This window comes from Bombus terrestris, chromosome 9 (assembly GCF_910591885.1).
Source record: "Bombus terrestris chromosome 9, iyBomTerr1.2, whole genome shotgun sequence".
Taxonomy (NCBI): domain Eukaryota; kingdom Metazoa; phylum Arthropoda; class Insecta; order Hymenoptera; family Apidae; genus Bombus; species Bombus terrestris.
In genome coordinates, this window is record NC_063277.1 from 11,999,872 (window position 1) to 12,017,228 (window position 17,357).

General features: G+C 35.1%; 1 protein-coding gene across 2 annotated transcripts in view; it reads right to left on the reverse strand.

The window, feature by feature from the left end:
* LOC100650487 (A disintegrin and metalloproteinase with thrombospondin motifs 9) overlaps positions 1 to 17,357 on the reverse strand; it is a 174,441-nt gene that overhangs the window by 154,661 nt on the left and 2,423 nt on the right. For both annotated transcript variants that reach the window (XM_020864389.2, XM_003397537.4), the window contains exon 2: positions 2,473 to 3,552. In XM_020864389.2, coding sequence (XP_020720048.1) covers positions 2,473 to 2,770 — 298 coding nt within the window. In that variant the 5' untranslated portion in view covers positions 2,771 to 3,552. The remainder of the gene's footprint in view (positions 1 to 2,472; positions 3,553 to 17,357) is intronic.

Consider the following 17,357-nt stretch of genomic DNA (forward strand, 5'->3'; position numbering starts at 1 on the left):
ACAGTTACAAGTATTAGGTAGAAACTTTTAACAAGAAGTAGCCTTCCTGTAACGAAATTACTAAAAGAATTCTCAAACTTCTATCTCCTGCAGCTACAAAATCATCAGCGAAGCCTGAACCATCAGTATTATGGACCTTACCTGATCACTCTTCTCAAACACAAATCAAAGCTTCAAATTCATTTGAAACACGCGTCATCAGGCCATTCCACGTACAAAAATACTTGCCTGGAAACCTCGCAGTTCTTAGAATCGCGGTCGATCACGTAAAAATATGAAATAAAAACACGCGAGAAAGAATGTTAAAAATCTTCTTTGCCACGAACTGCAACATCCAATTAATTCCAAACTCGTATCATCAGACAATTCCACGTATAAAAATCTCTTCTGTCTTCTACGAAGCCTATAATTCCTCGAATATTTGCCATCGAAAGTGAGGAAAAAAAAAGAAGAAAAAAAGAAAAGGCGGGGAAAGAATCTCGAAAATCGCTCTTTAATAGAGTGACCTGGGAGGGGCAGGTGATCCTGATCTCTTTGGTGATTTTTCAATGAGTCTACCAGGAATGCTGACCACGATTCGCCGAAGTACCATCAGGTGCACGAAGCAAGCGAGATTCGAGCCAAGCGACTCGGTAAGTACTTAGGATGTAGGTGCAGGTTGGGTAGGAATATGAGTACGTACAAGCGGCTAACGCGAATAAAGGTTCATACTCGCAGCACGAGAGGATACAAGCACGTGTGTGGGTGTTGTTGTAGGTGTGGGTGCTTTGGAGCAGCGGCCTTACAAGGACGTCTGGACGTTCTAGCTTTCCCTGAGAGCCTCTGTTGCACACCTTGACTGAGACTAAACGTGTTAACGGATCTTTCACAACTCTGCCGTTTCTGCGTGACGATACGTCGAATTACGACTTGCACCGGTGTGCTCGTACGTCCATCGGGCTCGCTTCGATCCGACATCGATCCTCGCTCAAGCGTGTACAAACCATATCCAATTTGTCACCGATAGCTACGTACAGATTTTACTGCTATTTTCTTACGAGCAGTTTCTTGGAATTGGTTTCACGTACGTTAATGAATCACGGTGTTACCTGTCCACTAATGCTATGTCTATTAATTATCTACTACCGAAGTGTTATATGTTATATTATATGTCTTGGATGTTTTATTAGACTTTTGATATATAGGCTGTCAATAAGTGTAACTTGTTTCAACATGAAACTTCGTAATCCATTGGATTTTCTTCGTTTTATACTTATTGCCGAGTTACGGTGTTATCCGTCTACCGTTGATTTATGTACTGTATGTTCGATTAAATTTTTCTACAGTAAATGTCGTTTTCAGAATAGACGGCTATTTTCTGAGGAATGTTTTAAAAACTATTTTTAATTATACGCGGTGAATACGAAGCGGTGAGAGAAGTAACCTTCTAACTTGGAACTTTCAAATTAGTCACAACATGTATGCATACATCTATCAGAACATTTATATCATTTCCACAAACACGTCATTACTTTATGAATATAATATTTCCTATCGTCTAGAAAAATTCCTGTCGATATTATAGACAGATTAATTGTCACACATCATAAGTGGCACGCCATTCATCAATCACACCATTGCAAAACGACTGACCTTTCGAAGATCGATCGTACGCAAGCGTCGCGGTAAAAACTGAACATGATTCATTTGGTAACATGTTTCGTATTGAAAGAAATGTAAACGGTCTAGCAATAGTACATTAACCCTTTATAAATTACTTCTTCTTACACATCGTAACATTATACCAGCATCAAACTGTTCATTTGTAGCTGTTGCTATTTCTTGAAATTAAAGTAAATAGGAAGAGATTGCAATATTTTTTCCCGCCGGTAAAAGGAATTCTTATTTATAAAGTGTAAGACAATTTTCAAGTAGAAAAGTTATATTAGAGTATTTAATTCTTCGAGCGTGAAGAACTTACTGTTACAGAATAATTATCTTTTTGTCTTCCCTTTTTTCTAGTCGATAAATATGAATAATTAGATGTACAATGATATGAAAGATGTAAAATTTCAATCGACTACAATAATATAGCGTAAGTTGTGTTAACCTGCTAACTAGAAATCGCTTCTCGATGAAACTTCCTTTTGATCAGAAAAAAAACAAACGAAGGTTCAACAAGAAGAAAACTGATTCCGAGTAGACCTTGCAAGTGTAAAAAAAGCGGAAGTCTATAATCGTTGGTAATATACGTTTCAAAGGTAAAAACCGGAAATCTCAACAAATTAATCCATGGTAAACCTTGCAAACACAAACAGACCGAGGATCTCTAGAAATTTATTCATAGTAAACGTTACGAGTGCAAGAAACGAACATACTTATAAACTGATTCATAGTAACGTATCAACGTAAAAACCTAAAGATCCTTTTACAATCAAATACTCTATGCCAGTTAACACAACAGAGTAACCCAAGCAAACAAACAGCTCCTACCTTCGTTGTTGAAGCTCTCGTCATCGAACACGATCTTGACAGTGGTCGAAGAAGAAGAAGACGAAGAAGAGGAAGAGGACTCGTTCGATCGTTCCACTAGAAAGCTCAAAGTCTTCTCCACGGTATCGAGGCTTCCATGTACATTTCTCTCTATCGTCTCTTGTTTCACTGTGCGCACACCAGTCCATAATATCACCAGGAATAGCACCAGAAGCACGATGCTGATCACCGCGACGATGGTCGAGGCGCGATTCGAGATCCGCGACATATCTGCGGCTCCTCTGCCAGCCAGGCACATTTAACTTGCTTTATTATTCGCTATTCCTCGGCTCGTTAACCACCGAAAGATCCGAGTCAGAAGAAGTGAACCAAAGCGAGAGAGAGAGAGAGAGAGACAGAGAGAGGCGGAGAGATAGAGAGAGAAAGAGAGAGAGGGAGAAAGGGTGGAAGGGAGAAAAGAGAGAGAGAGGTAAGAAAAAGGATCCTGGCCCGATCCGTCCGGTTACACGCCAGCCGGTCGAGCAGTCAGTCGATCATTTTCGTGGCTTCGAGCTACGTAAAGACGACGACGGAGGAGAAAGGAGGGATTATCGCGGCGGCACCAGGTCATTCGCCACTCTGCGCCACCCTCGAGCGCCCATAGAGTCCTTCCTCGCAGCCGGTGATCTCAAGGTTTCCCTTCGTTTCGCCTTCCTCCTCTCTTCGATCCTGTTTTTCCCTCGCGGAGAACCAGCCGGCTAAATCCAACCGGGATCCAACCGCGGAATGCCCATTAAGAGGCTCGACGATCTTCGATTCGCCGTGCACCGTCAGCTATCTACCACGACGTCGTTATCTTCCTCCTCGGATACTTCCTCGCTGGTTTACGCGCCAGGATCACGTCCTTGCCTTCGACATATGACCTGGTGAAACGAATTCCGGATCGTTAAGAAACGGGCATAGTAGAGGAGGAGATGGTTTCTCTAAGGGGTAATTTTTCCGATGGAGCTCTCGGAGTAGTGGTTGATGCGATGGATAGCGCGGCTTTATGGTCGCTCGCAGTCAGTGAGGGTCCGTGGGCAGTTCCGGTTTCATTCTGAACTGAAAACAGAAGGAGTGACGATTTTAGATTTCGCTGGTGATAATTTTGTGTCATACGTGTGTGTGTGTTTTTTCATCGTTAAAGTGTCTGCCGAGACAGGTTTATTAGGGAGAAAGAGATGTAATTCGTTCTTTGCGTAGTTAAATTTCTTAAGGAGAGAATTCATTTGTAATATAATACACCGTCGAGTTGTGACACGTGAAATATCCGATTTGCTAAATTTTTACACTGCTCGATGTAATTCGTTAAAAAATCTGACTGATCATATGTTACAATTTAATATTTTCAACATATATATAATAACGAATTTCATTAATTTTGTCATTTCTTTCAAACTGAGCAATTTGATTACACGGCTTTATCTTAATTTATATGAAACAGAAACGATTACGATTTATTTTAACCTTCCCTACTCTGCGTCTAAGCAATATACGATATTGCTTTATTTGAACTAGAAAATTAACAAATATATATTGCTTCAACAATAGATATCGCAGAATCGAAGAAACACACGCGGTTCGTTGAACGGTCAGTTAAATTGCAAGCCAGGTGATTAACTAACTAGAGGATAAAAGGGGAAACAAAAGAAAAGCACAAAGAAGAAAATCACCTGGACATGGTAAAGACGAGAATGATTTCCATGATGAGGTCACCGGCACAGGAGATGATTTCTCCGTGTCGGGCAATTTAACCGTGCGAATCACCGTGAAACCGATTCGTGTCGCGTTAAACATTTACGACGCGCTGCGTCGTTTTCTTATCGCGCGACACGGAGACCACCGCGCAAATAAATTTCCGATCGTATCTTCGAGAAAGGAAGGGAAGCGAGAGAAGGATCAGCGATTAATCGACGCGTCGCTGATTGGATCGAGCAGCCGCGTTAATTCGGAAATAATTGACTCAAGCCACGCTTGATTGAGCTGAAAATCACCTCTCTTAGCTCTCTTTCAGACGATCAAACCGAGGAGGAATGGATTAAAGATTATTTGTCGTTTTGTCTGTGTCGAGTTAACGCCGTGAATGCGTATTTCTGATTGTACGAAATTACAGGGAATAACTGCAAATCATATAAGTGGAAAGAAAAATGTTATTTTTGTTGTTTGCTCGAGGTCTGTGGCATATGAGAGAACAGAGAATACGCGGAGAAATAGGATTTGGTGAAACCGAGAGAAAGCTCGGGAATATCTTGAAAAATTTGCAGACTAGAAATATCTGGAGATTTTATGTTTAAGAGCTGGAAAGTACGAGAGGCGAAAATTGTAGACGTGGACGACTAGAAAACTTGGAAGTTGATAAAGTAGAGAGTTTAGACATGGAAAATTCGGAAATTTCAAAGTACGTGATCGTCGCGAAATTTGTGGGAAAGTTTGCGAATTATAAATTCTAGACGTGGAAAACTCGAAAGTAGAAAATTTGCTAGTTGAAAATTTGAAACGTTGAAGTTTTCAAAGCTAGGAAATTGGAAAACCGAGGGACAATAAATTTTCTAATAAATGAAAATTTGAAAATCTAAGAAATTGACATTTGGAATAATCAAGAATCGAATATACAGGAGTTCAAATTTCGAGAGTTTGATAATCTAAAATTTACAAAATTCGAGAATTTACTGATTCGAAAGTTGGAAAATTCCGAAATTTATAGAATTCGAAAATTGGAAAGTTCGGAAATTTGTTAATTTGAAGGTCCAGAGATACAAAAATGAAACCTGGATATATCAAGTAAAATTTCTACTTTCTTATTCTACTATACCTAATGATATAAAACTTCTTCGCTCAAATGTGTCTTCTGGAAGCAAGTTTTTTTTCTAAAACACTTTCCTCGTCAATCACATCGAAACGTTTCCGTGATTCGCTCTACATAACCATCCTAACCATTCGGGTAACGTAATCACCAGCATTAACACACAAACGGGCGTAACATCATGCAGCATAATGCTGTTGCCATAACTTCCTCACTTGAATCTACAAACACGTGACGGGAGTCTAAAATTCTAGTTCCTCTTTCCTCCAAAAGCACAAGAAAGTGTTTGGTAAAAATAACGTCAAAATTATTTCTCACTTGGTGCGCGAACGAGGTCGTTTTCCGTTGAATCGCGATTGGCGGTACGGTTTCAAACGTGGTAGCCCTTGAGCTTTAATTTACGACGAGCAGCCACGAGGATCGCAGAAGCGAGCAGAGAAAAAAGGATCAAGCAATGAGAAACAGAGAAACAAAGATCTTACTCTGGCAAATCACCGATTTCAACCAACACGAATTAAAAGTTTGAGGTTTTCATGACATACACATGGCTATGAAAAGTATTTGTAAAACGTTGCATTTATTGTAACACTTCTATGCCGATTAATTAGATCTCATTGTAATATATTTCGTATCGTTCAATGGTAGTTTGATACTATCTATACCTTTTTTGATTCGATACTATACTTGAAAATTTGATACTATCAGACTGAAATATAGAACTTAAGGGGGTGTCCTGAATTAGAATGTCCTAAAACAGCGTCGTTTTGTGATTTTTTTTTAGAAGGGAAACAAAGAAATGAAGTTATTGAATTTTGAGGTATGGTTTTATATATATTTAACGAATACAAAAAAATTTTTTTTAAGTAAAAAAGAAAATTATAACAGATTTCTAAGCCTATTTCATGGGCTGCAGTTTTCAATCGGCGGGAAAGAACCACCTCGTAATTCTTGACCGAAACAAAAAACCAAAAAAGGATTAAATTATCATATATTTTTCTTCTCGATGAACTAAAAAAAAAGGCAGAAAATAGTGTGAAATTAAAAATTTAAAGGAGAAATGTATTTTATAAAAAAAAATAAACTTTAAACTTATTTAAATAAACTTTTTGACCAACTCTTTTAGTTCTGTCTTAGAACATTCTAATTCAGAACACGCCCTTAATAAAAAAAGCATTGCATTAAAAAATATTGTATTTGGTACATACAAATATTTTTTTTATTCCGAGGGTTGAAAATTTCAAATTTCTATTCCTAATTCTAATTGTTCATCTGAATATTCAATTTAAATCTAATCTAATACCTCATTCAAAAATGAGATCTCGTTTTTTGTTTTCATTTCTTTGATGTTTATGTCATGCAGTTGAATTAGGCTTCTCGCAGTCTATCGGAAGCTAAGCGAGGATTTAGTTTGGTCTGTCGACGACCGGAAGCGAGTATCGGTAATTAGACCAAGTCAGACGGAGTATAAATAGCGCTCAACGATTTCTTTCATGCGTTTCATCGAACGGTTGTCCAAATCTACTGCTCGGCTCTGCTTAATTGTAAAACGGTCTGGTTTTTGTTTCTCGAGGATTTTAGTATTCGTCGATGGATTTGTAGGCTTGTCGCGATAAATTACTTTAGAATTCTAGAGTGTGATGGATTAATGTTTCGTATGACTTTATAGTCTAATTTCGTTCGTGGAAGAAGAAAGAATCTTATTTCGTACGAAGTGTTTGATTTAAGAAACGTATCCATATAAAAGAAGATATTCATAAAAATCACAAACTCACAAAGAATGTGAAATTTTCGAAGAACCGGCATTTAAAAAAGCGTTCGAGTATCTTGCAGTCCTAATTGTTTATAAGTTAAACAATTGGCGTATTTCGACAGAAAATTGTGATAAACGAGGATGAATTGTTCGACTACAATTATTAAGATGTTCCATAAAATTACTTGAATCAAAAGCGAATTATAGTTTGGAGAAAATTAATGCGCGCATTAATCGCTATATCTATGTTTTATATAATTAACAAACTCTGAATTATATTCTACGTAAATTAATGCATCAAATTGCAAAATATCAAGTAATTATCAATATATATATGCGTGTGTGTATGTACTTCAATACTTAGAAAGTACTTCAGTACATAGAAAATAATGTTACTCGTTAGCAAACACAATGCCTTGAAACACAAAGTAGTCAGAGCGTCGAACTTCCAATGAAACTTAAGTTTTCACAGTACACACGGAGAATTAATAAATCTCATTAGCATTTATCGTTCAAAGAAAACACCATCGATCAAGGATCCAAGAGCGGATTATTCAAAGACGAACCGTGGACAGACCTAACAATCGCCAACTTAAAGCTTCAAGGACCTTTTCGTCATGCCTCTAACTCAGGCCAATTCTACGCGATTCTAACGAACCTTCGCAAACCAACCGACCACAGAGTTCCCTTTGCTGTGGTAGAAAATCGAACAATACAACAACGAACGGTATAAAAGCAATGAAAAGTGTATACTTCTGCGGTTTGCGTGCAACATAGTGGCTAACTACACTACCATTTAAAAGTATACAAAAGGCATTTGCATATATCTGATAAGATTTATTTCAATCGGAAAATTACAGATAAATCAAACTGCAATGATTTTATTATTTATGTGCGGTAGAATATTGTGATGCGATTAAATTAGTTTTTAAAAGACAATATATGGTAATAAAGCTGATATACGCCACTATTAAACCTCCAGGACTGCAGTTTTATTTTATCTCTTATTTAATTAATTCAATTTCTGAGTTATTAATTAAATGAGCATATCGAACACCAAGCAGTGAAACGGTGCGTAAAAGTTAGGCAAAATGTAACATTGTTTCTTCAAGATGCAATCTACGTATTGGAGAATACGTTAAAATGCACTACAGAAATCGAAGATAGGGAAAGAAGTATCATAATTCAGAAGAAAACTAGAAATTAAATGAAAACAAATCGAAGAACAAGGAAGAACGAAAATGTTGAGAAATATGTATATGTATATCTAAAACAGGGCAAACAGAAGAATTTTGGTAACATAGAATTAATTAACGTCCTAATAAATTTTAAAAATTCCCATACATCCGATACGTAAAACGAACCATAATATTGTTCCCTGATAAAAAGATTGAAAATATACTTTATCGTGTGTGTCTGCTATAATTTTCTATTATTAGTTCATCATTAATTTGCATAGTCTTTCGATGAAATTTAGATACTGTTACGTACAAATAGATCAAAATGTCAAGATATTTGTAAAAGGTAGTTGACCACAGTCTGGTATCTTCGAGCAACATAAACGCGCACCACGGTAATGAAAGCTAGAGAGAAGCATTATAGAGGCGGTGTGCCGAGTCTGCGGCCAAGAGGAACGACGACGACGTCGCCGAGTGAAATATAAAAGCGGCGCTCGACGTCGGCTGCTGACCTCGCCAGTCACTTAAGGTCTGGGTCAAACTATTCTTGTCGCGTACCTTTCCTAGTCCGATCCATCGATCGATCAATCTTTGTCTGCGAATTTCTGTCTGCTGGCTAACGTGCTGACACACGAGTTAGTTTCTCGCGAACGCGTGCACGCGTCTCGATTGCTATGGCATATTATACTTGCGAAATGTTTCACGCTAATTTTGTGGCTTCTTGGGATAATCGTGTTTTACATCTTTTTCGCATTTTGGGTCGGGGAAAAGAGAAAATATGTTCGTGAACGTAAGCGCGTGTCTATTTATGGTATTATGGTTAGTTAGAAATTATTATGTTTATCCTGGAAGTAGAGTGAACTTGAAACTATTCAAATAGTTTTCAAGTGATGTAGACAAGTTTGCAGATAAAATTTGAAGATTTGGCGGTAAGAAAATGCGAGAATTTCGGGAAATTCGAAATTCAAAATATGGAACTCCGCGGAATTGGGAAACTGCAAAGTAGGAAAGATCCAAAGTTAGAATTAGAGAATTGAGAAATTTGAAAGAAGAATGGAGACTCTGGCAATTCTGAAATGAAAATTCGTCAGCTTGAAAATTTCAAAGCTAGGAAACTCGATTTTACAGAGCTAGATATCTTCGAACTATAATAAGGATTACCCAAAGATCATACTATCTCTCCCTAATTTAACTTTCGCTACGTTAATGACATAAAACAATAAAGTAAAAATGAAAATCATCCATAACATATCACAGAAATTAAGCACCAAATCCAACAATTTAATAATTAAGAATTTTCTCTCAACTTCCCTTATAATTTAAACATATTCTTCTTCAAATGAAATTGATGACTTTTCGTTGTTATCAAAGTTGCTACTATTCGCGATCGATTCTGACAAGATATGAAAATTAGTAGAAGATATCAGACGAATATAGTTTCCTTATCGATTGAAAGATTGACCACATTCAACGTATATCATTCGTATTCTCTTAACTGGAATTTACATAAAGGAATGTAGTGGAAGAATTTATGAGGATGTATCTGATGCCTGTGGTATTTTCAGTCAATCACTTATCCGTTTGTAACGCGATGCTTCTGCAATTTGCACCAACTTGTATCGAGTCGTTGCACTTTCAAAGTTTATTCTTCAAAGTTCCGCATAACAGACACCGTTTCTTCCTTTATAAACTCGTCTGGAAGCGATCGCAATCGTTTATAGAATGTATTATTAGTTGTACATATCTGATCTTCGTTAATATTCAACTAACAACTTCGATTTATGACTGTGACTTAATCAGCTTCCATCGATTATTGCCAGTGTATCGAGAATTATCGACACTTTGCATATGAAGATTTTATTGCGTGTACTTTCAATTATTCCACAAGATAATAAAAATTCTGTACGTTACACGATGTATGAACTTTTTTTTTCTTTTAAATAGTCTGACGACTGTATTCGAGAACTTGCGTTATTTGATTTAAAAAATTCGAAAGTTTTCGTTTTTCAATAGGCCAATTTTTAACACACGAATATATCTGTACATATAAATTTTCTAGAGCAATTTATGATGCAAATTTATATTTTTACGAACGCAATTAAAAAAAAAAAGAAGGCTCAAGGTAGATATTTGTTTTACTTACTAAATATTATCATAATCGCTACAATTTAAATATTTTACCTGCTTTTGCGCATTCTGTGCATTCTGTGCATTATCGCATCTTTTAATTCCCCATAAATGCATAAAAATCCGCATTCCACTGATTTGATCGATAAAATACAAATTTCTTCCTCGATCCGAATAAAATTCGATTCAGAAAGATGTTAATGGTTCGTGTAATAGTAGCAGCATTAAATACTGAGATTGAAAACGACTCGCTCGTTTATAATAGCTGTTTGCACGCCCATTTCTAAACGAAGCATAAGAAAATCGCTTAGGCAAATTCGCGAGTGAAGCGAGCCTCATAAATATCGGCGTCGCGCGAACACGCGCACACGTCACAACTTAAATCTTACACGCGCGGTCCACGGGCTTTCTTTTCGCGATCCGCTCGAGTATCATTCAATGTTCCCGAAACGACAGGCGTTCATTAAATTTCAATTCGCATGCCGTCGCCACGAATAAAATTCGAACGTGCCACGTCTGTTTTTCGCGATCCGCTGTCTGGAGTAAACACGGCCAGAATAATACTTCTAACCAGTGGAAAATTCAGGGAAATAATTTTCCCTCGAATTTACGACAAAGATGTTTTGGACAAACACATGATGTTAATTCTTAGAAATTCAGCGAAGAAATTTTGAGAAAATTACGTTTCCTTTTCTACGGAGATATCTTGATTAAAAATGCAAACTTATTGTTAAAATTGTTATTAGATCATTGTATTAGTAACAATGGAAGGATTACTATCATTAAACTATTATTGTTCTATTTTTATTTCCATTATAATTAACAATTATTATTTTTATTCTATCGTCATACGTTATTTCCTATTAAATCCTATCGTAATGAGTATCTTCGCTATAATGTTCAATTTGAACACCCTCGAGTTACTTATTAGCAATAGTATTATGTATAATTAAAAGTGCGTAAGAATTTCTACAGCTAGCTACAAGCTACTTATCTCGATGCATACGAAATTTTCCATGGACATTGAGCCTCTTGATCATTCTCAATTGAAAGAAGCGCCCAGCAGTCTGACCTTGGAGGAATTCTGACCTGGCACCGTTCGACATTTTCTCGAATAGTATGCAAAAAGGCGATCCTGTCCAGTTACAAGACGAAACATCCCGTGATTGCAAAAGACAGTAACATAAAGCATATATCGTTGTGTCTGCATTAGGATAAAAGAATATTTAACTAATCATTAAAGAGAAATTAATTTATCAGTATCAAAAAAATAAATAAATAAATAAACAAGTAAATATTTAAAACATAGAATATGTAATTTCAATCTTGTGAAATTTCGAAGGCATAAAATTAATAATAAGAATTTCCGAGTTACTTTATTTCTCTCTCTCTCCCTCTCTTTTATTACAGTCTTAACTTAATTTTAATAATTTTTAATTTCATAACATGTTTTCACAGAAAATGTTAAAGATGGTAATAAACTTCTTCGAGTCTTTTCAAAGGAATGGCATAAGCATAGTTACAAGAAGAGATTATTTGAACATATAAATATTAATAGAAATCTTTTCCTTTCCTTTATGTGTCTACATAGTTGTACGTCTGGAGTTACGTCTAGATGATTTAATCCAGTCAGTGTGCTATTTTTATACATCGCTGAATATTTACACAGGATGGACTAACAAAAACTATTATTTTAAATATGTTCGAAATTACGGAAATAAGGATAATAAATTTGATTTGCTACCAAAAACGATTATCCATATAACTAACTTGGATTCTAAGATTTTTTATACTGAAGAGATGGCGTTAACGACACGTATTACGAAATTATTTATAATCGTTTTAAATGTCAATTACGTGTATCTTTTTCTCAAGTGAAAGAAAAGATACATAAAAAGACAGTAACGCGCATCCTACGACCGTAACGAGGAACTTTAAAAATAGCCAAGACACCGGTCTGGACCTTAATACACAAGCTCTCTTAGATATCGTACTGTTCCCTTATCGTGCGTTGACCCTGGCGCCAGATTAAACTGTCATCAAGATCTCTGAATTATACTTCGATATCAATTTTAATTCTAAGGACATTTCTTTATTAATTAATCAACGACTATTTACTATTAATATGCAGTTGTCCATTTATGATAAATCTCTTACGGTTTACCATAACTTTGAAATTACATAGGATACACTTCTCCTATCATCGTAATTTAAAACAATAGTTAGATAGATAAGAAAATCAGTTTCATTCGAATATGATTCATATTGAGATACGTATCTTGTAACTTCTATGTACACACCTTGATTGAAATTTTACTATAGTCTACGTTTACGACGTATAGCTATTACGAGATATAATTAGAATAGTTAGATCTCATTACGCTAACAGTGAAATATCAAGAAATTCTTTCTAACACACGACATATTCCTAACAGTTTTCTATGGCAAACGTCGAAATACCTTCGCAAATCACCGTAAGTAGATTGAACCGACAGAAGTTCATTTAGTCAGACGACAAATAGAATTTTGTTTAAATATGGATTATGTTTATATATTTATATTACATTACGTGTATATTCATATACTAAAAATACTTAATTAAATTAATTAAAATTTCAGTCAACTAACAAATAGACATTAGATTTCTTTAAACGAAATTCTAATAAATGGAACTCAGGTAAAATTCCACCATGCAAAACCTGTAAAATATCCAAATGGTGTTAGACTTTTGCACAGTGCTGTAGGATCGTTTGCAATGGAGGAAGAGGAAGGAACAGAAGGAACACCGATCACGAATCGTCTTGCTAGACGATATTAACGAATTCAGAACGGACACGTTCGGATCTTAGATCGGCGACAGAGTGTCACGTTACTTCGCAATGCTTCGGAATGCAAAATCGCGACGTTCGGACGAGTAGGTCTCGTTGCTTACGAAGGCCTCTCTCGTCGCGTAGTGTCGAAACACCATGATCCAACCTGAGGAACCGGAGAACCGACACACAGTGTATCGAATGCGCACGCCGCTGCGTTTTCCAAGATTTTTTGCACTTTGCAACTTTTATATCTCGTACATACGTAGAAGAAAACACTAAGTGAAGTTTCGCTTTTCGCGAAACTGGAAATTGGACCGTCGAAGATTTCATTCCATATTCGTGCATCCGATTAATAAATAATTATTATTAATTTATAATTAAGATTTCTCATAAACGATTTCCCCCTTTTTTAAATTTTCCTTCGATTCTATCAAATTTTCTCTTATCGGATCAACGAGAATATCACAGCAGTTGAACTACAGTTTCGGTAAATAAAATATTCGCAATATAGTAAACTGCTGTTTCTGAATAAAGATCGATATACATGTTCGTTGAAAAGATTGCATTTGTTTGTTCTAAATAAACATTAATCGCTCGTAAAGTGAACGGTATAAGGAATAATTTCGTGACTTAGCGTATGCAGGATATTGCGAACTGAAAATAAATGTCTGGGAAAGAAAACTGGAATTGCAGTAACAGCAATGAATGAGAAGCAAAACAATCAAGAATTACCAGGAAGTGGAGATGGGTTTAAAGGACGGCGAAAAGCAAAGCTGGTTTCAAAATAACTACGCTTATCCCGAATTTATTTGCCGATGCTTCGCATATTTTTCCGTTTATCTTAAGAACATCCGCGCATAAATTCACGCGACCAACAGGTCGGAAGATAATCATTGCAGATAATGTTTTATCGATCGATCTTATAAGGGAACGTGAAAGACTTGTTATCCTTCGTTTTAGAAAAAATTTTCGAAGCACGGGACACGGTGTTGCATTCGACGTGAAACAAATTACAAGAAAATTGAGTCGCCTATATGTAATTTATCGGCATTCATAAATATCACCGCTGGACAAATTGTACTTTTTTAATCAAAGTTCCTATTATAAATCACAATGCTCTTCCAATCGAGTTTGTATCATTTAAGGTATTCGTTGGTTTCACGTTGAAAATCTAATTGATAATCCGTTATACTTATAAGATAAAAGCTTCCATTAATTTGAGAATAATTTACTTAGTGAAACTGTGTATTGGGGAAATTGGAGAACTTGTTAACTTGTAGTCTGTATTCTTATAGAACAGTCCGGAATTTCGTGACTCTTCTAAATTACTGAAACAATTTTAATAAAATTTTAATCGAATACTCTACTTGCAGTTTTTCTTTATAAATATTTTAGGGATATGGCTATACGAAGAGTAAAAAAGGTTGAGAAACCAGGAAATGGTAATTTTTATTCTCCTAATGTAAGTATCATTCCAGCATTTAATGGATTCAGAAAATCTTAGTAGGAAACGTAAGAAAATTTTGTGAAACTTGCGTTTCTACGTCTTCTAAAAGGAGCAATAATTGTTCAACAATCGTAGCTTTAATTTCGTTACAATAATAGGACTTGAGTTTCAATGTAAAAATTTATTCACTTCCGATGGATACGAAGGAAATAATTTTATTTTTCTTGAATATTTTTAAATACTAAAAAGAAGACAGTTACCAGAATATCCAAACGTCCGTAAAAGTCGATCGAAACTATTTTCAGAGAAACAGGAGGATTACTCATTGACAACTTGTTTATCGAGTGCAAGGAAAAAAGATAAAGAAACTGGAATGTGACAAAATGACACGTGATTTCTCTTTTGAAAACGCGGCGGCCAACTTCCGCCTGTTATTATCGATTTTTAATTAAGTTCGGTGCTCGATTATAAGAAGCCGCGAAGCTCGTTTAACCTTTATTTACGGCCTTCGATGTTCATGCATGAGAATGCAACTAATTTACAAGCAGTGTTGCCGAAACGAAAAGAAAATTTACGAGACGGAGAAAGAGGAATAGTGATTTTTACGGAACGAACCTGTTCGTAAAACGACAGTATCAGCTATGGTTTTTGTCTTTTTAAATAATTAATTTCCGATTCTTGAAACAATTTTTTCTAAACGCTTATACAAATTTATCTGAAGATGGCTGATTATGAAGTAAAAAACAAATGGAAATCCTATTATTTTGCGAATATCCTCTATTTTTATTCGATTTCTTTCGCGTGTTTGATCGAATAAATATTAATCGATAAGTGTTGGAGTCAAATAAAAGAATATAAACTTGTAGACCAGATATATTTCTGGTAACATGATATTAATTGGGAAGATCTGCGATTATAAAAGATATTTAAAAACGTTTAAAGTATGGGAAAATAGATATTAGTCTTATGTTATTGATGTAACATTCGGAAAAAATATACAAAATTGTTCGAATTCATAAATAAAATAAGAAAAGAAACGAAAAAATCTTCCGCGTTATTCGTGTATTCATATATTCGTTAATCGTTTGATTGATTAAATAATTTTGATATCAGCAATGTGACATCAGCCGAAAAATATCGCAATTAATAAGAAATGTAAAACATTACACGACACAGGAAAAAAAATAAAAAATAAATCTTATTTTTATGTAATCTTTTTTCATTTGGGAATATAAATAAATTCGAAATAATGCAATTAATATTTTAGTCAGGAGGTAGATAGGATTTTTTTAAACGGCGATTGGAAAATTAGAGATTTATGTGATATATGTGATTTCAATGCAATGTACTCTTGAAGAGAGATGTTATATCGTTCTACTTCGCGTAACCTTTTCATAAAGTTCGTGTAACCTATGATACATGAGGATCTGATAAAACGTTTGTTTCGCTATTAGCGAAAAGTTAGAATTAGCGCCGAATAAGTTATCCTTATCCTTCCAAAGTTATTTTACGATTAATTTATTTGGATTCCATAAATAATTCGACGATATGGTAACTCCAGATACTGTTAAAATCATTCGGTTCTTAAAAATATCTTAGACTCCTATTTGAAGATTGAACGTGAAACAAAAAGAGTAAAATTTTGCAATTTTGCTCTTTTAATAAATACAAATTTAATTTAGAACAAAATTGGTTACATTGATTAAAAAATTTCCACTACAAATCAATGCGCTTTTTACAATAGATAATTGATGAAAAGTCAGAGGTATTTCATTATCCGAAAGAATTACTTGAAAGAAATTTACTTGTTAAATAAGATTGCACAAAAATCATAAAATGAAAAGTAGAAAATTGAAAGTAATATTTTAATACGAATCGCTATACTTTTTATCAAACTCTCTATGTTGGGAGAGTAGCGGTATGTGTATCTGAATGAATTAAAATGGAAAAATTGTAAAAAAAATATCTGAAACGAAGAAAAATAAAATTATAGGTATTACGTTAAACAGAACTATGTGGGATACGGAAAAATATTTTCCTATCGAATATTATTCGAACCTCCAACTACGACATACACAGAAAATTACGAATATTTATGGAAATAATTAAAATTCCGAATAGAAGCATTCGCAATATAATAAAATATGATCCAATACAAAGCAAAAGTAAAATTAAGACGAAAGAAGAAAAGAAAAGGATTATTTATTTGAACTTTAATTCAACTACTGACGAAATTTGTCTAAACCAAAGAAACAGAGTTTCTCGAGTCACGATGTGCATGTAAAATTTTACTGAATGAGCGATAAATAGCTATCTGGCTCTCGTGTTTCGTATATCATCATTGACCTTTCCTTTAACGTGGCAGACAACTTGCGGCGTTGGCGAAATTTAGAAAAAAGCACACACAAGAAAATGAGAGTTTACAAAGACATCGTACGCACGAGGAATACCAGCACGAAAATAACACGAACGAAAACAGACTTAACCCAACCATCTTGTTGAATGTCTCCCTTATTTTTTCGGGATACCACGAAGCGTTTAAATAAAAAAGAGAAAATAAGATCGATCGATTCGCGGGCAACCTTGGTCTCTAACATCTTGCAGGCATGATTCAGCGATAAAAATTGTATTACCCAATCCATGGGATTTAAATACTAACGAACGAGAGAACGTGAACCTGGCGATAGATACTGAATTTGGTAGATAAGGCAATGAATAAATTAAATATTAGGTATTAGATAATAGATAA